Source organism: Stenella coeruleoalba (genome assembly GCF_951394435.1).
Source record: "Stenella coeruleoalba genome assembly, chromosome: 1".
NCBI classification, from domain to species: Eukaryota; Metazoa; Chordata; class Mammalia; order Artiodactyla; family Delphinidae; genus Stenella; species Stenella coeruleoalba.
The window spans coordinates 6,768,728-6,792,006 of NC_137169.1; the positions used below are offsets into that span (position 1 = coordinate 6,768,728).

Consider the following 23,279-nt stretch of genomic DNA (forward strand, 5'->3'; position numbering starts at 1 on the left):
CAAATACTTTGTGCCAGTCCATGGCTTGTCTCTTCATTTTCATAACAGTGCCTTACAAATAGCAGAAATTCTTAATTTTGTCCAATTATTGTCCAATTATTATAAATTTGTCCAATTTATCAACATTTTCTTGTATGGATTGTGCTTTGGGTGTTGTTTTGTGCAACTCAAGCTCACAAATATTTATCTCTTATGTTCTATTCTAGAAGTTTAATTTAGTTTCATTTAGGCTTATCATCCATTTTGAGTTCATTTTTATATATGATGTGAAGTATGGATAAAAGTTCTTCTTCTTCTTCTGCTTTTTTGTAGTTGCACCAGAACATTTGTTAGAAATACTATCCTGTCACCATTCAATTGCTGTGGTCAAAAATCAGTTGTCTATATCTAAATCCGTTTTGATTACTGTAGCTTTATAATAATTTTGACATCAGGTAATATGAGTCCTCCAACTTCATCTTTCTCAAAGTTGTTTTGGTAATTCTAGCTTCTTTGCATTTCCACATAAACTGTAGAATCAGCTTGTCAATTTCTATGGCCCCCCCAAGACGTCCTGCTGGGATTTTGATTGGAATTGTGTTGAATCTATAGATCAACTTGGGGAGGATTAAGCCAACCTTGCATTCCTAAAATAAATCCCACCTGGACAGGATATATTATTGTCCTTATAACACTTTATTATATTCTATTTAAAGTTGGTTAATAATTTTCCTATCTATGCTTATGAGGGTGTTGGTCTGTAGTTTTCTGTCTCTAGTTTGGTTTTGGTATCAGAGTAATGATAGTTTCTAAAGTGATTTAAGAAGTATTCCTTCCTCTTAATTTTCTGGAAGAGTTTGTGTCACATTGGTATGATTTCTTCCTTAAATGTTTGGTAGAATTCACCAGTAAGTCCATCTGGGCCTGGAGTTTCCTTTGTGGGGAGGTTTTTAACCATGAGTTCAATTTCTTTAGTTGATGGAGGACTATACAGGTTATCTATTTCTTATTGTGTGGCCTTTGGCACTTAGTATCTTTTGAGGAGCTTGTCTATTTCATCTAAGTTGCCAAATTATTGGCATAAAACTGTTCACAATATTCCCTTCTTATCCCATCACCTTGCTGTATTCTATTGGGTAGAAGCGAGTCACGTTTATCCAGGCTCAGACTATACGTCCACTCCTACCAATGATAAATGCACCAGACCACCTTCTATGTTACTCCAGAGGCAGCTAATGTGTTTGGATGACCCTGGGCTCACTCGGCCAACATTGTGGTGGGTGTCTCCTTTATTGTTTTGCTCTTGCAACCACCAACTGGGCCCATCACCATGAGACCTGGGCTTCCACTTCAGGACAGGCTTATCTGTGGCTCATGGGAAAGGCTGGTGGAGAAGACCTCTAGATGCGGCATGTGATCTAGGAGGGAGGAATCATCATTCTGGGGGAGAATCCTGGTGAGCTCCTGGAATTCCTGTATGAAACACCCAGGCTGGATGAGCCACAGGGCCTGCTGGGGCCACATCTTGAACCTCCTGAAGATTCAGTCACTGCCACAGGGCATTGGACATATCCTTGTAAAGAGAACGAGGCCTGCGGGGGGTGGCATTCTGGGATGAGTGTGCTGGGGGGCTCGGCTAACAGATAGGTTATAACAGTAATCATAAAAATAACCCCTGACATTTGTAAAATGCTTCTTAACTTACCCAGCGTTTCCACCTGGTTTATATGAGGCAAGAATGATGAGCCTTAACTCAGGGATGCAGAAACTGAAGCTAAACAAGATTAACTTACTTGACAAAGGACCAGAATAGGCAAAAATGTTGGGGCCCCAAAAAAGATCTTAAGATGGTTTTAAACGATTTCTGTAAATTTTTTGACATGCCTCTGTTCAAAAGTTGCAGTCTGATTCCACCCACCCTCAGTGTGGGCTGGAATTAGTGACTAGTTTCTAAAGAACAGAATGTGGCAGAACTGATGCTATCTATGTGATGTTCAAAGCTAGGGGTGTGAGTGTGTATACCATTTTGTTTCTCTCTCTCCTTCCCCCACACGCAGGAATCCAGCTACCAAGGTATGAGGAAGCCCAGATCATGCGTCAGTTTCAGCCAGCATCAACCATCAGAAATGCGAGTGAACAACTCCTGCAATTTGTACACGCTGACCAGGATTAGCCCTGCAACCTACAGCTACAGAGAGAGAGGAAGCCACCCCAGGAAGGCGATGGGATCCACAGCCTTGGTTTCTAGTTCTTCGATTCTCTGACACTTTGATCAGGATTCAGCCTCCATATCAAATGCTGAACTTGAAAATTTTTACTTTAAAAAAGTGTGTGCAGCCACCATTTGAGTTTTGATGCTGATGTAGAATTGGAGAATCTATTCTTGCCAATCAATACTCACGTTACCTGCCCGTCCTCCTAGGTCATTCCTCCCAGGGTTAGCGTTGGAAGCTAACTGCTTCTTAACTAAATCAGGGACCCAACTGGAAGACCAAAGTCTTCCATTTGCCCCTGGGGGCACGGAAATCTCACAGCAGTCACCCTCCCTCGAGGCCTGGGGCAGGGAGACCCTTCCTCAGAGAAGGAAGCCTTAAATGTGCCACCTGGGGGATGTGTGGAGCCACTAAAAGGAAGTCTCCCTGGGAGGCAGAGACGGTATGTGAGGCCCAGCATCTGTGATTTCTTCTTTCTTCTCCAGAAACTCCACTCTGTTTCTCTGGGCAAAAATCCGCTTTATCTCCACACATGTTCGGCCCTTGGTCTCAGGAATGACCACGTAGATGTAAACAGCAGTGAGGAGGCAGATTCCGGCAAAGATAATGAAGCTGTAGGCACCACTGACCTCCTAGGCCAAGAGACAAGAAAACAGGAGGGGACGGAGGAAGAAAGGAATGCCGGGGACAGCTCTGGGTGAGGGCTCTGTGAGTCACACAGGAGTTTCTCAGTGGCCAGTTCTGCTTTACGCCCAGAGGAGTGGAAGAGCTAGACAACTGGGTCCTGCCCTCACATCAGAAAGGACTCGGCCTTTTAACAACAGGGACAGAATGTCCTCTAGACTTGACCGCACACCTTCAGAAACAGAGGGAGGAGGTGGACGTGGGGGAATCGTTCCCTCACCCTGGCTCTAGCTTGCTTTGCACTTGGCCGACCAGAGCCCCTGCATAATGAACGCGTCACCGCCTGAGTGTGGGACCTGCCTTCAGTGGTGGGAAACTGGCGTACTTACAGTTTGGCTGAAGTGGCGCCCTGTGTGTTTTATGGACCTTGGAGAGTCGCCCCCCCTTGTCGAATTCGCAGATGTTCTTAGCAGACGAGGCACCCCTGCCTATTTCCCGGAGCCCCTTCTGCCTGGGGCGGGGCGGGGGAGGCAGGTGGAGCAGGAATTGGGGGCAAGGGGCCGCACGCCCCCCCCCCCCCCCGCGCCGTGCTCCCCACCGCATGTCCCCACTCACCTGGATGGACGGGAACACGAAGCCCACGATGACGCTGGTGAGCCCGAGCACGGCCCCGTCCACTGCGAAGGCGGCCGCGAGGGCTGCAGGAAGATCTCGGTCCTCACCACGGATGGCACAGGACCTGGGGGCAGAGAGCGCAGGACCAGGGGAGCGGAGAGGGGCGCGGAGGGCCCTTTAGGGGCACAGTCTGTTCCGGATGGCCGAGGGAGGAAGTTCACATCTCTCCTCCTGGGTGCGCCCATAGCTGAGCTTCGAGCTGAGCCTCTGAGGGCCTCAAGGTCACACCAAGGCCGCTGTTCCCCGTGGTGGTGTCATTTTGAAATTCGCAGACAAGGGGAGGGGGAGCAGAGCTGAATGAGCGCTTGAGCGTGGGACGTGCTGCCCCCTGTGGTAGATCTGGGGAATGGCAGGCACCTTGCCTTGGGGCAGTTTCTCAGCCTTTTTTCATTCAGGAGTCTTGTCTAAAATGTCTAAGGCCATTTTTCCCCCTTAATCACCATCCCTCATGAAATTATAATACAACAGATATACTTTATATCCGTTTATATACAGTAGGTCTATCTATGACTTCATATATTCATTATATATTAACATATTATCTATATTCTTTATTACAAAAATAAGATTCTCTCTCCCCCCAGTTAATTTCCGACCCTTGAAGATGGAGAGGAATTCAGAGCCCCAGAATGAGCTGCCCTTGGGAAGTCAAATGGGAAACTCCTACAACTGGCGAGGAGGGGGCCCCTTCCTCAGGGCTTTGTGCCCTAAAGGGGTAGCAGTGAGGGAAGTTATCGACGCTGCCCTCCCTGGCCTCCTGCCTCCTGCCCCCTGGGGCCGGGCAGCCAAGCAGCCCTTTAGGAGGTAGCTCACATGTCAAATCAGTCCACCATCTGATCCCACATCTGCCGGCACAGCTGATTACTCCTGGTCTTCCAGGAGGAGCCCGAGGCCCAGAGAAGCACAGTGGCTTGCTTTGGGAAACACACAGGCAGTAAGGGGTGGAATGGCCCAGAACCCAGGTCTCCTGACACAAACACCAGCACTGCTCCCACCAGGCCCTCCTGCCTCCATATTGGAGGTGTGCCGGGAAGGCTTCCTGTTGAAAATCCCACTTAAATATCCTTCAACACGACCGTGTTGGTCTGATTCACAGCTGCATCCCCAGTGCCTGGCACAGCAGGTGTGCCATCAGCGTGTGTTCAATGGATCAATACCTTTATTTTGGCTTATGGACAGCTCTTTCAAAACCAAGATTCTGCAGGGAATATTCTAGTCTTAGGAGTCAGAGGGGTCTTTCCGCAAGCAGTGGGAACTGCGTTAGATTCTCAGGAGGACACACAGAGGAGGGGGAAGCCTGGAGTCTGGAGGCTGCCCCCAAGGAAGGTGGAAGTGAAGGCCCAAGGCTGCCAGCACATGGACACGGGGATAAAGCAACACAGGACTGTAGCTGTAGGCCAGGGGACCAAAGACAACTGAGCCCCGGGTGGGCTGTGGGCTTGGAGGCTAACGTGAGCATGTAGAGGGTTTGGATGCAAACTGAGGGGCCCCCAGTGGGGTCTGGCTGGCAAGAGCTCCCTCTTTGCAGAGGCTCATCCCATTCTTGGACACTGGAACTGAAGCTGGGCAACTCTGGGAGCCACAGGAGATTGGGGGGCCCCAGCCTGGCCGTGGCACTGTTTGGAACTTAGTAAATGTTTGTTGAATGAATGAATGAATGAATGTGAGCTGGAATGGCCTTTCAAGAAAAAGGTAAACTGAACTGAGAATTCCAGTGTGGGTGGGGCTTGTGTAGGAACAGGGGAAAAGGTGGAGAGAACATCATGAGAAATACCAGTCAAGGGCATCCATTCATTCAACAAATACCGGGCACCTCCTATGTGCTGGGCCCTGGAAGGAGGTGGGGCATGCAGGTGCTCACTGGGCCCGATGGAATGTCCTGGGATGTAGGATGATGCCAAGGTAAGACAGCTCAGGGACCGTGCTCTGTGGGGAGAGGCAGGGCTGTCTGTGCCTGAGAGGCCCAGGCCTGGGACCTCTAAGAGCCTGAGGCCAAGAGCCCCACATGCGGACAAGCCCACATGCGGGCCTCACCTTCCTGCCACAGGAAGGAACCACACCTGGATTTCTGAGCACCTGCGTGGGCCTCCAGGGCTCTGAGGGCAAGAGAGGGAAGATGAGACCAGGAGTGAACCTAGCATTCTAGTCAACGGGGGCCTCCAGGAGCCGTACCTGATTGAGAGAAACGTAACAGGAGGAATGCCGACCACTTATTTATTTTCTGCCCTTCACAGATGCTAACCCACTGAATCTTCTTGACACCCCTCTGAGGGAGGATAATATTGTTTCAATCCTACAAATGTGGAATCAGAGCATAGAGAGCCTGAACACAGACAAAGAGGACACTGGGTCCCTCAGGGGTCAAGCAATGGCCCAAGTCAAATGATCAGCAGCAGATGGAGCTGGGACCAGGATTCTGCACTCTCTGCTAGAATCCTTCTAGAAGGCATCAGACCAGGAGAGCTGGCAGACCCCTATCTCTGCTCCCCACTACCGGGGCAACAGATGACACATACTCAGGGTGAACAGACCTCAACCAAACTAAGTATGCAGGTAACGATTTCACTACAGTTATGAAAAACGCTGCGAAGGTGGGGTTCGTGCAGGGCTGGCGGTGGAGGTGAACCAAGAACAACTCCTTCAATGAAGTTGTCTCCAAGGGGCAAGGTGAGAGATGAGCTGGGGGAGGGGCAGCCTCCTAGAATGGATGACTTGGGGATGAAGAGCCAGCCTGGCCGCTGAGCAGAGGCGTGACGAGCTCTGATTCACGCAGGCAGGCAGGGTGGGGTCCATTTCAGTATTTGAAGCAAGAGAGGAGTTGGCTGCAGCTGGAAGGGATATCCTGGGTCTGGTGTCACCTGGGTAGCTGCTGGTTACGTTTTCAGGCAGAGCCAACAGGACTGGCCAATGGGTTGGAAGGAGAGAGTGAGAGAAAAAAAGTTGCCGGGGATGCCACCAAGGTCTCCAAAAGGCAACTGGCAACTATCTTTATAGATAATGTCCAGTTTTATTTACTTCTTTTCACCTAAGTCCCTAAATGTTCTAAGAACTTAGATTATTTTCAAATGAGAAAATAAGGTCTTTAAAAAGGAAACTTTGATTAAACCAAAACAGGACTGTAACTAGCTTTTTTAAAAAAATCACTTCCTTTTTTTTGGTAAAGATTTATTTATTATTTATCTATTTATTTATTTTTGACTCCGTCCGGTCTTAGTTGTAGCACACGGGACATTCGTTGTGGTGCACGAGCTTCCCTCTACCTGTGGCGCGCGGGTTCCAGAGCGTGTGGGCTCTGTGGTTTGCGGCACGCTGGCTCTAGTCGAGGTGTGCGGGCTCAGTAGCCCCACAGCATGTGGGATCTTAGTTCCCTGACCAGGGATCGAACCTGCATCCCCTGAATTGGAAGGCAGATTCTTTACCACTGGACCACCAGGGAAGTCCCTGTAACTAGCATTTTCCTCGATAGCTGCATCATCACCCTTCACCTCGCCTGTTCCTCCACAGGCTCCCCTGCCCTGCTGTTCCCTGAACACAGCCAGCTTTGTCCCCCTGAAGGTCCTTGTGCTCACCCAGGAATTAAAAAGGAAGTCATGATGGAGAGGACAGCTTGGCAAAAAAGGCGAAGAATGAAGACATTGTCTCTGAATTACAAGAATAATCTCTTCGCACATTCTCATCCTCACATACGATTGCATTTTCAACTACAGACGGTCCCCTGACTTAAGAAGGTCCAAAATTTTCAACTTTACCATGGTGGGAAAGTGATACACAGTCACTAGAAACTATACTTCGGGGAGTTTCCTGGTGGCACAGTCGTTAAGAATCTGCCTGTTAACGTAGGGGATGCAGGTTTGATCCCTGATTCAGGAAGATCCCACATGCCACGAATGGCCACAACTACTGAGCCTGCGCGCCTAGAGCCCGTACCTGAGTGTAGCAACAAACACCCAACGCAGCCAAAAACAAATAAATTTATAAAAAAAAGTAAGAAACTGTACTTTGAATTTTGATCTTTTCCCCGGGCTATCAATAGGCAGTACGATCCTCTCTTGTGATGCCAGGCAGCTCCCCGTCAGCCACATGATCATGAAGGTCAGTGACAATCACGCTGTTTTTCACTTTCTGTACAGTATTCAATAACTTACATGAGACATTCAACACTTCATTATAAAATAGGCTTTGTGTTAAATGATTTTGCCCAACTGTAGACGAATGCACGTTTTCTAACCACATTAAAGGTAGGCTGGGCTAAGTGATGATGTTTAGTAGGTTAGGTGTATTAAATGCTTTTTTTTTTTTTTTTTTTTTGCGGTACGCAGGCCTCTCACTGTTGTGGCCTCTCCCGTTGCGGAGCACAGGCTCCGGATGCGCAGGCTCAGCGGCCATGGCTCACGGGCCCAGCCGCTCCGCGGCATGTGGGATCCTCCCGGACCGGGGCACAAACCCATGTCCCCTGCACCGGCAGGCGGACTCTCAACCACTGCGCCACCAGGGAAGCCCCTGCGTATAGTTTTAATTGTAAAGGCACAGTTACTGCAAAAGCAACAACAGGGCAGAAACAGCTGAGGATATACAAAATGCTGTCTGCTTTCAGAATATTTCATACTATGGCCATCCTATGTATTTTCAACATTTTTGTATAACACGTATAACAAAAATATGCTAAGAAAATGACAAATTAGAGTGACGTATTTCTTGTTGGGCGGCCTTTTGTGTTTTAATCTCGCTCTGACACTGTTCCCAGTTACTCCATAGCCTCTCATTGCTTCTTTTCCTACTTCTTTCTGATCTGGGCTCCAAGATATTTTTAATGGTAGAGACCGACATGCTTGTTGACACGTGTTAGGATTTCAAGATGAGAGCTCTACCCCATTTTGTACTCGCGGCACACATCAATCAGACCAAGCTCACCTGCCAGCACCTCACCTTCCTTCATGTCCCCCATCCTAACCTTCCGGTTGGCCTGTGAGTGGTGTTCCTACTGCAGTTAAGGTATCTTTCTCTTCGTCTTCCCGCATACGAATGCGTTTGGTCCCTGGTCATCACTTATCCTCACGCTAGTGTAGAGTCTGCCGTCCACGCCGACCTCCGTCCTCAGTTTCTTCTGCTTGTTGAATGGAACGACGTCCGATCTTCCGTCTCTTTATTCTACTCTAGATCATTATTGGTGGACATCTTCTAGTGCAGTGCGCTTAAACATTTGCATATTGAAATATATGTTTTATGGAACTTCTTGTTTCTCCTTTACTTCATGGTTAGGACATTCGATTTAATTATTTATTTGCATGTACATGGGTAGGTAATTGAAGTCACCCACGAACTCTACTTCAGGACGGGGCGTTACATTGCACACGAAGGGGGCGTGGAGTTTGACACGCAGAGTTTGAGATCACTGGCCCTAGCGGTGTGGGTTCTGTTACAGGGACCTCCCACCCCCCCTGTTCATCCTCCCCTGCGTGCTCCGGCCCCCGTCCCACCCCTCTGCGTGCCCCGCCCTCCGCCCCACCCCTCTGCGTGCCCCCGCCCCGTCCCTTCCGGGCAGAAGAGCGAGGTCCGACCTGGAAGCTCAGCGCCGAGACGCGGATGCCGTAGCCGACCAGCAGGAGGCGCCGCCTACCCAGCCGCTCGACAGCGCCTGCCTGGAGGGGAAGGACGGGCGATGAGGAGCCTCGACGGCACCGGGGGGGGGCGCCCGGAATTCTTGGGCCTGGGCCACCACTATCTCCTCAGCCCCTCCTTAAGTGCCCGCTCGCCCCTGCTGCCTGCTCCGTGGAACTTAGGCCCTTATCCCGACGGGAACTTGACGTTCGTGCCGCAGACTCTGCACCACTACTCCTCCCTGTCTCAGGCATCTACAGACCCCGGGTCTAGGCTCCTTGACCACCTCTCCCCCGCCAGCCCCCCGCACTGTAATAACTATGTTTTCTAGTTTCTGCGTCTGATGCTTTGACATCTGGGGGCCTTCCTGACGCTGGAGGGACTGCCCCCCACACACCGTTAGCCGGTTTCTAGAGATAGCAGACCGCTCAGCTGTGCGTGCGCCTTTCACATGGAACCCGCCCGGAGCCGCCCCCACCCCCCCCCCCCCCACCCCCTGCTCCATCAGGCTCTCACCTGCCCCCGCCGCCCCCAGCCAGCGTCCCTCTGCCTTATCGCCCAGGGCAGGTACCAGACAACCAGGAACAGCCCGGCATTGGTGCCCGGGAACCGCCTGAAATCTTTCAAACTAGGCAGTCCTAAACCTGCTTACCCTGCCTTGCCTGTTCCTTCCCACGGAAACCATAAGAAAGGCTCTTGCCCACGTACTGCTGTCCGCCCCCCCCGCCAGATGCTTCTCCATGTGGCCTTGTGTGCACCTCTCTCCCTTGGGAACCGTGAGCAACGCTGCCTTTTCAGGGGCAATCATCTCACACCCCCGAGATAATAATAATACCTACATTTTCACATAACCCCCTCCCATTACCTGCTGCTTCAATTCACGTTGAGGCCGCCCAGAATCTGGCCTCACTTCATGAGGGTCCCTCTCACCCCCAGGTACTTTCTTTTCCACTGCTAGGACACACACCTCCTGATCAGCCGGTACCTTCTCGAATATTCCAAGCTTGGACAATGCTTCGTCCGACCAGCATGCCTGCCTTCCTTCTTGTTCTAATGCCCTTTTCATTCTACTCCATCCTCACCTGTAGCACCCACAGCAGTGCTACCAGCAAGGCATCACTGTCACCCCACGCCAGGCCCTGTACGGTCACTTTACACGTCCCCTCCGTCCTTCCAACAACCCTACAGACGGGGATTATCACTGCCATTCAGTGAGGGCCCAACAGGAGCAAAACGGCAATCCCAGGATTGTATAAACAAGGTAGAGATAAGCCCAACGTCTCCTTCTGTGCTTAGTACCCAGACACCGCTCCTCAGGGAGAGAGAGGGAGGCGCCCCTGTCTTTCTGGCTTGGCTTTCTCCAGGTAGGATGATGGGGAAGAGGGTCCTAGTTATGACGATGTACCCTAGAGGAGGAGGGCTCTGAGGACAGAGGGTGGACCCTGCCCTAGAGGAAGGCGAGGGGCTACGGGAATCCGCTGGAGGAAGGGGTGCACAGACTCCCGGGAGGGTGGAGAATTGGGCCTGGGGGCCTCCCAGCTCCTCCCATTTCCGGCTCTTTTCCTTCGCTCGGCCCTCCCCACCATGCTGAATCCTCTGAAGTTTGATTGGGGCTTAAACTGGCTCTGGGGAAAATACAGATAAGTAATAAATAATTTTTTAAAACACTTTTAAACTCCAAGGTAACTCAAGAAACAGGAACTAAAATAATAGTGAGATAACTCGGAAAAGTTCTAGAGAAAGGACCATCATGGTCACTTGACCTTGTAAATGTCTATTCACATTTTTTTTTTTTTTTTTTGGTACACGGGCCTCTCACTGTTGTGGCCTCTCCCATTGCGGAGCACAGGCTCCGGGCGCGCAGGCTCAGCGGCCATGGCTCACAGGCCCAGCCGCTCCGCGTGGGATCTTCCCGGACCGAGGCACAAACCCGTGTCCCCTGCATCGGCAGGCGGACTCTCAACCACTGCGCCACCAGGGAAGCCCCTGTCTATTCACTTTTTTAACACAGGCATAAGTGGTTCAGATTTTAAATATAAAACTCTGAAATAATAGTTTTATGCCAACAGTAACAACACGTGCATCAGTATACTGGGTATTTCAATCACCGTAACCATTGTACAAAGGAAGAAACTTGAATTTTAAGGTGTTTAAGTGGCCTGGTTAAGGTCACACAGTGGTAAGTGTGGGCACGTCCGAAAGTCTGTGTCATTCCAGTCACCCCAGGAGCAGTGCCACCAGCAGTGGACCCTGGGGGGCTCTTCTCTGTCTGCGGGGCACCGACTCAGAGATGCCCAATGGGAGGGACGCTTGTGGGTGGCTCACCAAGATGAAGCTCATCCCTGTGTTCACCACGCTGGCACCCACTGTTATGGGGAATGAACCCCTCCATGCCAGCCGAGGGAGGCGTAGATCACGTCCGCGTAGTAGCTGACCTAAAACAAAAGCACAAGGGCTGTGAGGAGAGACCTGAAGGCCCAAGCCGCTGACAACTTTCCTGACTCAGTCAGGACACACAGTCCTGAAAGCCTAGGGGACCCCTTGGACAGGAAGGAGGCAGTAGGTGGGAGAAAAGAGCCGTGACCTGAAGACTTGAGACCTGGGATGGAGGCTGGCTCTGCCGGAGCCCGGGTTATAGCTCTTCCCCTCTCGGGGCCTTGAGTTCTGCATCTGTAAAATGGGACCCCGAGAATTTTCCCTCTGTCGCTTTGTTAGTCTATGATCTCAGGCCCCACAGAATGACCCCTCGCCTCTCATTCCAGGCCTAGGCAGCCCCAGGCTCAAGCTTCTCTCCTGGCCCAGCCCCAAGGATGTGGGCAATGCAGCACTTCCGAAAGCCACCACGTGCCCTGGCTCCTGCCTGAGCTGTGTACCACTCGACGTCTCCCGCTGAGCAGCCGTGAGTCCCCGAGGGCCTGATGCCATCACTTCCTGACACTTTCCTTAAGCACCGTATGGGTTACGCATCCAGTCTCCGACGTTTCTGGAAGCAGCCTCCCAGCCCTGTTTTTGCAGATCTTCACCCTTCGCCTACACCATCAATAGATACAATTATAGCAAAAGAACTGCGCATACCGTGTTGACCCTGCAGAGCTGCTGGCCGGCCATGGGCAAGACGATGGAGACCAGCTGCCAGTGGACAGGCGGACACGTGAAGAGGCTGAGCACAGACAGTGGCCCTCGGCCCTCTTGGCCTGGTCCTCCATGTGCGTTTCTTCCACCTCGTCCTCCACATCTGCCCAGCCTCTCAGCTTCCGCAGAGCTGTGGGGAGCAGAGCGGTCCCCTCCTGTCGCTGACAGCAGCTGACCCAAGGCTTAGGGAAACACAGGGGCACAGCTCCCCAGGAGCTCGGCCCAGCCCTGGCCACAGGCTCCCCGTTTTCCCAGGGCAGGATGCTCATTGGACCCCAGCTAGGTCCCCAACACCGTGACCGTGTCCCCAGTCACAACCACACCTCCACCTGGGCAAGCTTGCAGAAGTCAAGGCCCACCAGCCATGATGCCGGCTCTCACCATGTTCTCCGCTGGACCACACCTCAGAGTTGCCCTGGACTCCCCAGTGCCAAGGGCACCTCTGTCCCGTCCCACTGGTGCCTGCGTTGCGGAGTGCATTTCCCCACCCTGCCCCCTGCCCGTTCTCTGCTTCGGGCACTAGGGAGGGATGTTTGGCGGCACGGGGAGGCGGCTGGGAAGTGAACGTGGTGGGAGGGTCTTGACGGAGCAGCCTGTATCTCCAGTACCTTGTCGAACTTCTTCATCTCTTTTCTGAATCAGGGTGGACCTGGGGCTCTCGGGGAAGAATGGCAGAGAGGGGAGCCAAAACAGTGCGGGGACCCCCGTGAGTGCCAAGAGCACCGGCCAGCCTGGAAGGACCCAACACTGAGAACAAGAACACCCAACACTGGGGAATCCCTGCCCTTCAGCTGACCTTCCGCATGTCCCGACTCTGTCCTGACTCTCCTCTTACACACTCACTCACCCACATTGTTCCACCCCTCCGTGAGAGCCAAGGACAGCAGGGACCTAGTCCTTGCCAAGACGTGGCTGCCCAGAACCCACCCACAGCAGGGTTCCACATTTTAAAATGGAGAAAATAATTACAATTTTCAAAAGATCTGCTGTTAACTCGTTCTGCAGGAAGAGTATTGCTTTTCTTGGAACAGCATATGATTTAAAAGTGTGAGCCTTGGAAAAGGTGAACCCATGTCTTGCTTCCTAACTTTATGGCTGGAAATGGCATAATCTCTGCCGTGCTGGAGGCGGGGGTCGAGGAGCGTGCTGGAACCAGCACCGTGGCTGTGTGAGCTCCTTCTGGAAGGTCTGGGTTAAGGAGGCAGCACTGAGACTCATCTAAGCCTTACTAGCTATGATGGGAACTGGAAGAGGCATTTTACTTCTCTAGGCCTCAGTTTTCTCATCAGTAAAATAAAGATGATGATGATGATGATGGTGATAAAGTGCCCCCTGAAGAGTGGTGAGGGGTGACAGGCATCGCACACTAGGCATCACTACAAGGCAGCTGTTGGCAGCAACGGGCCCAGCCTGGCTTCCCCTTCAGCTGCACTGGGGTAGTTTGGGAATCGTTAAAACTAATGACCTTTCACTGAGCACGACTGGGTCCTGAGTCTCTTCAAGGTACTCTGGGGAATACAAAGTCATAAGTCCACCCATTAAGGAATTCCTGTGGAATTTAGGTAACTTGAAAATGTTTACGAGGAAAAAAAAATAAAGAAAGAAACCCCACTGTGTTCTTGTGGGCCTTTAATGCTGGCCTGCATTCCAGCCACACTCTCGAGGCCATTCTCTCGCCCACTCCCCCAGAGGGCCATTTCCCCCTTTCTCCTCTGTCCTAAAGCTTCCCTCCTGCTTCCCCAACCCTCCCTCTCAGGCAATGGCCTGGCCCTCCTGCATCGACTGCCCTCGCTGCAGGACCACTCGCACAGCGTCCCAGCTGAAAAAACAAAGCGAAACAAAAAACAAAGCGAAACAGCTACCCCCCAACTTCTCTCCTTCCTTTACAGCAAAACTCCCAAGAGTCGTGTGTGCCCCTTGTCTCCGATCTCCTCCCAGCCCCATGCACAATTTGTCCCCATCGCTCACCCAAACTGCTCTCGTCAAGGTCACCCGTCTCCAAACAAGCCACACATTGCCCAACCCAAAGGGCACCTCTTGGCCTCACCTCACTTGATCCGCCAGACACACGGGCACAGCCGAGCCCATGTGTCCAGACCCCGCCCCCTCGGCCCCCCCATAGCTCCCATGCTCCCTCTCACCACCACCCCTGGACCTTGGTGAGCCACAGGTACCCGTAGGGTTGCCCAGGATGGCTTGCAGGCCGAAGATCTGTGCCAGGAAGATTCCCACGATGACAAACACCTCCGTCATTGTTCCCAGAGCACCCCTCAGGTTCTTGGGAGCTAACTCTCCCAGCTACACGGGAAGGGCACTGTAGGAGGTGCCTGGATCTAGCAAAACAAAAACCAGGGGAGGAGAAAAGAAACAGTCCCAGTCTCCTGGGGCCCCGGAAACCTGAGATTTAATTAATCTCATAGTCCCTGAGTTTCTCTGTGGCATCAGCACCACTGACAGGCAGCCTGTACGCCCCCCACCTCCCCTCCACGGAGATGGAAATTGGCCACGTGGACTTAGTTCGCACTAAGAAGGAAACCTTTCCAGAATCCTCAGACTCCCAGGGGACACGGCAGGATGTCCTCTCCTTCCTAGCTGCGGAGCTGGGGCCACTTGTTACAGGCGAGACTGTGTTCCTGGGATGTGGGACTGAAAGATAGGTCTTTTGCTTGGGATTATTTTCTGATTTTTCTGAAGCACAGGTTACTTGTATCACTTTTGTTTTTTTTATAGAAGAAACCACCCTAGTTAAGAAACCTCGGTCCCCTGCTGACAGTCCCCAAATTCTGTGCTCTTTTGCTTGAAGCTTCTCACCCTCCGCGTGAACTAGACACCTTCCTTGGAAGATACCTTGTAAAGCCTTATCAGTTTGTACTTCAAGGTAAAAGTGTGTTTTTAAAGATCTTCCCCTGATAGAGTTTGTTAAATAAGGGGAAGGGGAGAGAGAACATGAGGTTTTCGAGAGTCTGGGGATGGAGACAAGAGGATGCCCCCAAAGGGAAAAGAGCCATTCAGAACCAGGAAGACCCTGCTGCCCCTGCTTCCCGCCTTGGCCAGTGTGTCTGACTCAGACCCTTCTCCCCACAGCTGACCCTGAGCATGGGCTTGGGGCTTCAGCCATCACTGTAGGTACCTGCACAGAATCCCAGTGCCACTCGAGAAAAGATGATCAGCTCGGAAGGTTTGGTCACTTTGCTGACTCCCTTCGGGATGGCGGGATGGCAGGGATGGCGAAGTCTTTGTTGATCAGCAGTGTTCCCTTTCTGCAAGGACAGCAGAGCCCAGAGGGCACGGGGGCTGAGGCAGCAGAAGCTCTCCTGACACCAACTCCTATTCTCCAGGGCAGCCGTTACAGGAGTGCCGGAACGTGCCTGAGAAAGGCTGATGGCTGGGAAGCGCGGAAAGCAAGGACCAGTGGGCAGAGGCCCCAGGAAGGGAGGTTTGGGGTCAGCAGGGGTGGCGGGAGGAGCGCGAGCATGCTAACCATTGGAGCTGACTGAAGACAGTGAGGAAGGAGGAAGGAATGGGCCTGCCTCTGCAAGGAGGGAGCTTCCTGTCACTGGTGGTATTCAAGCAGAGAGTAGGCCGGATGAAGACTGTCAAGAATGGTGAACAGGGGAACCCCACAACAGGTGGGAGACAGAGCTGGATTAGATGATCGCTAAGATTCCTCCCAAGGCTGAAAAACCATGAGTCTACGAAGTGGGGGGAGGGAGTGTCTGAAGAATAGAACACGCTGGATGCCCCTGCCTGTCTCCCAGGATCCACAGCTACATTCCAGACTGTGTTCTGTGCCCCATGCTGACTGGCATCGTGGCTCCCTTGCCCCCCTCATCCCCACATGTGGCTTGGATTTTGCCAAAGGAGAAAACAGCAGTGGATCAGGAAGGAAGATGGTGGCCCAGCTATAGGGGGGCTGCTGGCTGCACCACCCTTGGTGGTCTCTCCACACGCTGCCCACGTTCGAGGACCATCAGGGCCCTGAGTGACACAGGTGCATCATCTCTGAGGCCGGGAGTGGAGGAGGGGGATCTCTAAACAGAAACCCAGACACCCCTCCTGGGGGGACAGTTGTAAGAGTTCTACAAAAGTCCCCTTCTAGGCAACACTGAGGACTCATCAGATACACAGACTGGTTTTCTCAGGCCACTTTTCTCTTCCTGGGGTGGCCATACCTCTGAGAGAACTGCCATCCAAGCCCAAACTCAGAGCAGAGGATCAGCCAGCCCAGAGGCTGCAGGTCAGGAGAGAACAAACAGCCCACACGAACCCCTTCCTGGTGACCAGGAAGCCTTAGCTTAGCTCAGGGCTGGTCCTGACCCCACTAGGGCAAGGCCAGCTCCACCGCACCAGCTGGTCTCAGGGTCTCATCTGCAAAATGAGGGCAATGATGAAGCCAGCTCTGAGGTCCCAAGTTCCGTAACTCTGGGTTCAGACAAGGAGGTGGGGGCCAAGCTGCTAGAACAGTCCAGGCACTCTTGGTGTAGCTGAGAACAGCACAGTGTGAGTCACAAAAAAGCCTGGATTATGGCATAATTGCAAAATAGTGAATGTTTCCTTCATTCAAGTATACAACGAATGGCAAATTAATTGTTAACCAAGTATCTATGAGAAGAGGTCCTATGAGTCCTGCTTTATACAGAATTAATTTTCAATTGCCAATATTTTCTTTGTTTTTTTGTTTGTTTTTGTTTGTTTGTTTGGCTGGGCCTTGCCATTTGTGGGATCTTAGTTCCCTGACCAGGGATTGAACCCCGGCTCTCGGCAATGAGAGCTCGGGGTCCTAACCACTGGACCACCAGGGAGTTCCCCAGGATTTTCCTTTATGCATGAATACTGAACTGGTATGGTTCTTTAAGAGCTAGTTTTCTTTAGAGGACTCTCCACTCCTCCCTACAAACTGCCGGCCATGGCACATCAAGTCCAAGTGTAACTGTGAATTCCCAAGAGTGAAATCTGGCCATACGGGATTCCGTGCGGCCTCGCCCTGAGAACTTGGCTCACTCCCTTCCTTCCCGGGAACCTTGATCTGGGCATCCCTCCTTATCTGCAGAACCACGTCTTGGCAGCAACCGGGCTTACGTGTAAAGATGAGTGAGTCTGTGCAAACCAAGCAAAGTACAAGAACTATTCTTCATTCTCAAACAAGACACAAGTCAGGGGCACATGGACTGACTCGGTCTGAACCCCAAAGCTCAGAACAACACGGATGAGGCTGCACGGGGAGAGGCTGCAGCTGTTACAACTTGGAGCCATGGGTCACCTGACCTCGAATCAAACCCAGTCAACAAGCATTTATTGAACACCTGCTAGAAGTGCTGAGTATGGTCAAGACTTTGCTCTCAAAGGCTGATCCATCTCCACGGGGTGGACAACAGAGGGGCTGCTGTTCCCATGCAGCTGACAAGGGGAAGAAATCCCAAGGAATTCAAGGACTTGCTTTAGGGTCAGGATGTCTATGGCAAAGTGGACTTTAGACCTCCTGCTTTTCAAGGTCGCACAACTCCCCACCACATGCACAATCTCCAAGAGACAGCATGGTTTACTAATGTGAATTTTGAGTGACAACAGCACCCTTCTTCTTTACCTGCCTCATTTGTCAACCAGCAGGCCAATAAGCAGGGACCCCACCAAGACGCCCAGAGGAGACATGGACATGGTGCAGGACCACAGCAGCAGCATGACTTTCTCGTCCATGAAGGCTCCGTGTCGCTCAAAGTAGGTTTCATTATAAAAGGACTTCAAGACCTGGAAGACATTGCCCCATCCATAGACAATCAGGCAACTCATGAGAGACCAAGAAGTAATGTTCTCAGTTGCCCCTGGTCATTGTCCTGAAGGATGTGTCTATCAATACGCTCAGGACACAATTGATTCTCTGTTGTTACCTGGAGATAAAAAAAAAAATGCCTACAGTATGATGGGGTGAGATGAGGAACCAGGCTGCTCAAAATGTTAAAAATTCACTGTTGGGAATTCCCTGATGGTCCAGCAGTTAGGACTCCAAGTTTCTACGCCAGGGGGTGCAGGTTTGATCCCTGGTTGGGGAACTAAGAACCCACATGCTGAGCGACATGGCAACAACAAAAAAATTCACTTTGCAGAACCTTGCTGTGCAAGAGGCAACATAAGAAATATTGTTACTTCAAGACAGTATGGTACGGGCACAAAAACAGAAACACAGATCAGTGGAACAGGATAGAAAGCCCAGAGATAATCCCACACACATATGGCCACCTTATTTTTGATAAAGGAGGCAAGAATATACAATGGAGAAAAGACAGCCTCTTCAATAAGTGGTGCTGGGAAAACTGGACAGCTACATGTAAAAGAATGAAATTAGAACACTCCCTAACACCAGACACAAAAATAAACTCAAAATGGATTAAAGACCTAAATGTAAGGCCAGACACTATACAACTTTTAGAGGAAAACATAGGCAGAACACCCCATGACATAAATCACAGCAAGATCCTTTTTGACCCACCTCCTAGAGGAATGGAAATAAAAACAAAAATAAACAAGTGGGAGCTAATGAAACTTAAAAGCTTTTGCACAACAAAGGAAACCATGAACAAGACGAAAAGACAACCCTCAGAGTGGGAGAAAATATTTGCAAACAAAGCAACTGACAAAGGATTAATCTCCAAAATATACAAGCCCCTCTTGCAGCTCAATATCAAAAAAACAAACAACCCAATCCAAAAATGGGCAGAAGACCTAAATAGACATTTCACCAAAGAAAATATACAGATTGCCAGGAAACCCATGAAAGGATGCTCAACATCACTAATCATGAGAGAAATGCAAATCAAAACTACAATGAGGTATCACCTCACACCGGTCATAATGGCCAGCATCAAAAAGTCTACAAACAATAAATGCTGAAGAGGGTGTGGAGAAAAGGGAACCCTCTTACACTGTTGGTGGGAATGTAAATTGATACAGCCACTATGGAGAACAGTATGGAGGTTCCTTAAAAAAACTAAAAACAGAACAACCATATGACCCAGCAATCCCACTACTGGGCATATATCCTGAGAAAACCATAATTCAGAAAGAGTCATGTACCACAATGTTCATTGCAGCTCTATTTACAATAGCCAGGACATGGAATCAACCTAAATGTCCAGATGAATGGATACAGAAGATGTGACACATATATACACTGGAATATTACTCAGCTATAAAAACAAAACAAAACAATATTGAGTTATTTGTAGTGAGGTGGATGGACCTAGAGTCTGTCATACAGAGTGAAGTAAGTCAGAAAGAGAAAAACAAATACCGTATGCTAACACATATATATGGAATCTAAAAAAAAAAAAAAGTTCTGAAGAACCTTGGGGCAGGACAGGAATAAAGAGGCAGATGTAGAGAATGGACTTGAGGACACGGGGAGGGGGAAGGGTAAGCTGGGACAACGTGAGAGAGTGGCACTGACATATATACACTACCAAGTGTAAAACAGATAGCTAGTGGGAAGCAGCCGCATAGCACAGGGAGATCAGCTCGGTGCTTTGTGTCCACCTAGAGGGGTGGGATAGGGAGGGTGGGAGGGAGACGCAAGAGGGAGGAGATATGGGGATATACGTATATGTATAGCTGATTCACTTTGTTATACAGCAGAAACTAACACACCATTGTAAAGCAATTTTACTCCAATAAAGATGCTAAAAAAACAAAAAAGAAATATTGTTACTAATTGTATGACTTTGGGCAAGTTCTACCTCTGTAAGTCTTAGTTTCCTCCTTGGTTATAGAAATAATATATATCCAATAGAGAATTTAAGAGCTTCACTGTGATATAGTGATGGTACATTGCTTGACTGAGAAAAAAATGTTCCTTCAATGGTAATAATGATAAGTATATTAACATAAGCCATGAGCAACTACTGCAGTACCTCCTATAAAGCAGAATTAAGTGTAGCTATAAAGTAATGAGAGTGATTTTTTTTTTTTTTTTTGCGGTACTCGGGCCTCTCACTGTTGTGGCCACTCCCGTTGCTGAGCACAGGCTCCGGACGCGCAGGCTCAGCGGCCATGGCTCACGGGCCCAGCTGCTCTGCGGCATGTGGGATCTTCCCGGACCGGGGCACGAACCTGTGTCCCCTGCATCGGCAGGCGGACTCTCAACCACTGCGCCACCAGGGAAGCCCAATGACAGTGATTTTTAAAAGTAGAGCAGGACTCATACACCCAAATGCATGGGAACAGACACTGGGTCCTGTCCTTGCCCTTTCAGGGACCTTCTTCCTGTAACTATTCCCTGTCTGTCCTGCATCACTGGTTCCTTTATTTTTTTGGCCACGCGGCATGGCTTGTGGGATTGAAGCTTGTGGACCCAGGTTCAGTCCCTGACCTGGGCCCTTCACAGTGAAAGCACCAAGTCCTAACCACTGGACCACCAGAGAATTCCCAATACACCTTTCTTTATTGCATCCTTCTCATCACAATACAAACATGACTCTTGCCCTATAAAACCCTAACACAAGCCCCCTTCTCCCTTCACTAAGCTTCATTTTTTGTTCCCCTGTACAGCAAAACTCCTTAAAAAGCTGTCTCTCCTCCACTCTGCCCATTCTCCCCGAACCCACTCCAGTCAAGCTTTTGTCTCAACTCAGCTGCTCTTGTCAAGGTCACGCCCTCCATGAGGTCAAAGCCAGTGGTCAACTCTCAGGCTTCATCTTTACTCGTCATCAGGGCCTGTCCCTCCCTCCTGACTCACATGCTTTACTAGGCCTTTGGGAGACTCTTTTTCCTTTGCTTCCCCTCACCCCAATCCTAACCCCTAAGGGTTTAGTCCTTGACTCCATCCTCTTTGTCATCTGCAAGTGGTCTTCCCAGGGGAAAGGCAGTGAGACTAAGGCCCAAAGCGACTGGGCAGGGAATCCAAGCCCATCTCCTCTCACCCGCTTCCCAATGTGCCTGGAAAGGATGACACTGTGGGGCGGGGGTGGGGTGGGGGGGGAGGGGAATAGCCCACAACTCTAGTCATTCCCGGGTCCGCAGAGGCTGCCTCCCAGGACTACTAGAGGAAGGCAGCTGCTTCCGGAAGAAAGCCGGTGGCTTCCGGAAGAAAGATGGCGGCCTCCACACAACAAAATGGCCACCTTCTCCTGCCCACCTCTTGCCCACCCACCTTGTGCGGTGTGTTAACCACAGCGATGTTGCAGCCGTATTGGAAGGCCTGGCCAAAGGCTGTGCTCGGCGTGGCCAGCACCAGCGTGGATTAGAGGTGCTGCGGGAGAGGAGGTTTACGATCAGGGACTGGGAGGTTAGTCCTGGGAACTTCCGGAAGTGAGGCCGAGGCTGGGCTGGAAGTGGGGGTGGAGGACCCCAGGCCATGTCCAGGGGAGTGGGGGAGGTGCCGGAGGTTGGGGGGAGTGGATGGCATCATTTCCTGTTCCTTGAACAAATCCCCCTCCTTAAAGATACAGCTATGCGTCTTCTCTGGGCCTGGCCCTGGATGAAGTAGGAGAAGCTTCAGGAAAAAGGTCCAGCGTACTGTGCCCTTGAGGAGCTTATATTCTAGTGAGGGGAGGCCAACAAAACAAAACAAAAACACAGACAAGTACGAGACCTCCAAATAACGATAATGCTATGAGGACAATAAAACAGGTAACGGGGTAGAAGCCAATGGGGGACAGAGAAGGGGGCTCTCTGAGCAGGTGACTTTAAGCCGCAACCTGAAAGGATGAGGTGGGCCTGTGAGCTGCTGCGGGAGGAGCTTTCAGACAGAGGAAGCAGCAAACAGAGGCACGGCTTGCCTTTCACTCCTGGACAGGCCCTGGGGAAAACCAAGGCAATCACGTTTCCATGGCTACCGCAGCACCCAAGGTAGTGCCCGGGAACTGACCCCCGGGGCCAAAGTCTGAGGAGGGGCCAGCAGAACTGGGGCAGGGTCTGTGGCTGCCTGAGTCAGTGCCACCCAGGGCTCCAAGAAGCCAGTTGGTGCAGAGCCGTGGCCCCAGACCATCCCCGCCTCCCCGCTTGCCTGTAACCTGTACCTCTGACCCCCACTCCCACTATCTGCCTGACTGCCGACAGCCCTCAGCCCTGTGCAGCCAGCAAACCAGCCAGGCAGACAAAAGCAGGATTTGGGCAACTTCAGAGGCTGGGGGAACGGGACGGGGACAGGGGTCTCCCACACTTCCCTAGAGCTGGACTCAACCCCTCCTCTCTTGTGTCTGAGCTGGGATGTTTGGGGAAGCTGCTTCCCCCCCACTGCTCTCCCAGGGCTGGTGGCTCCCCAGGAAAGGCAGGGGCAGTGTTGTCCTCTCCTTGCTAGAAGCATTTCAGGGGTCTTCCCCTCCCTCCACAGTCCCCTCACCTGGTGGCAAAGGGACAGTGGCAGTGACAGTTTCCTAGACTTGGCACTTACCCCTTCCCTGGGGTGGGGTGGGTGGAGGAGTCCCTGCCCCTTTTTTTCTCCGTCCTTGTTCAGCTGAGAAACAGGTGTGCTCTGCCTCCCAAGTGACACCTGGGTCCTGCTCTGTGTTGACAGCCTGGGGCCTGTGAGACTTTATTACCCTTTTGGTCTCTGGACCCTGCTGACTTTCCCCAGGAGAATATTTTCCTTGGACGTGTTGATAAGATAAAGATTCACACTCAGCGAATTTTGTCTTTGTCTCCATCAAGTCTCAAACCAGAAACTCTCTGGTTGCACCAAGGAGAAGAAAAACACCACCTGCCCTGGGTCCCTAGAAATGAGGTGTCTTGGAAACCAAGTCGGGCCTGATTGCCGGGATCCGTTATGCGTCTCCTGTGTTATCTCTCCATCTGTGCTTCCTCTTACGAATTTGGACTAATTGTCCATTTGGGGGAAAGAGCAAACTAAATGCTTCTAAAGAGATACAACTTAGTTATTTCTACTTACACTTATTAGTATTAAATGAGTCAATAAAATATTGAACAAAAAAGTGCTTATTTCAGAATTATCACTATTAGAAAGAGAAATATCATATGATATCACTTATATGTGGAATCCAAAAAGAAATGATACAGATGAACTTATTTACAAAACAGAAACAGACTCAGAGACTTAGAGAATGAACTTAT

At 50.9% G+C, this 23,279-nt stretch overlaps 1 protein-coding gene across 1 annotated transcript; it reads right to left on the reverse strand.

Annotated features, from left to right (window-relative positions):
- Positions 1 to 2,547: 2,547 nt before the first annotated feature.
- On the reverse strand, positions 2,548 to 21,450 carry SLC2A7 (solute carrier family 2 member 7; the record flags this gene model as incomplete). Its single annotated transcript, XM_079942896.1, is given in 18 exon segments — positions 2,548 to 2,824; positions 3,432 to 3,502; positions 3,505 to 3,555; positions 5,353 to 5,381; positions 5,383 to 5,417; positions 9,050 to 9,130; positions 10,172 to 10,271; positions 11,484 to 11,524; positions 12,165 to 12,265; positions 12,268 to 12,351; positions 12,830 to 12,952; positions 14,396 to 14,519; positions 14,523 to 14,548; positions 15,352 to 15,436; positions 15,439 to 15,481; positions 17,806 to 17,810; positions 17,814 to 17,966; positions 21,361 to 21,450. Coding segments are annotated over 18 exon segments (1,464 nt in total), but the record flags the coding sequence as incomplete, so codon positions are not given.
- Positions 21,451 to 23,279: the final 1,829 nt, after the last annotated feature.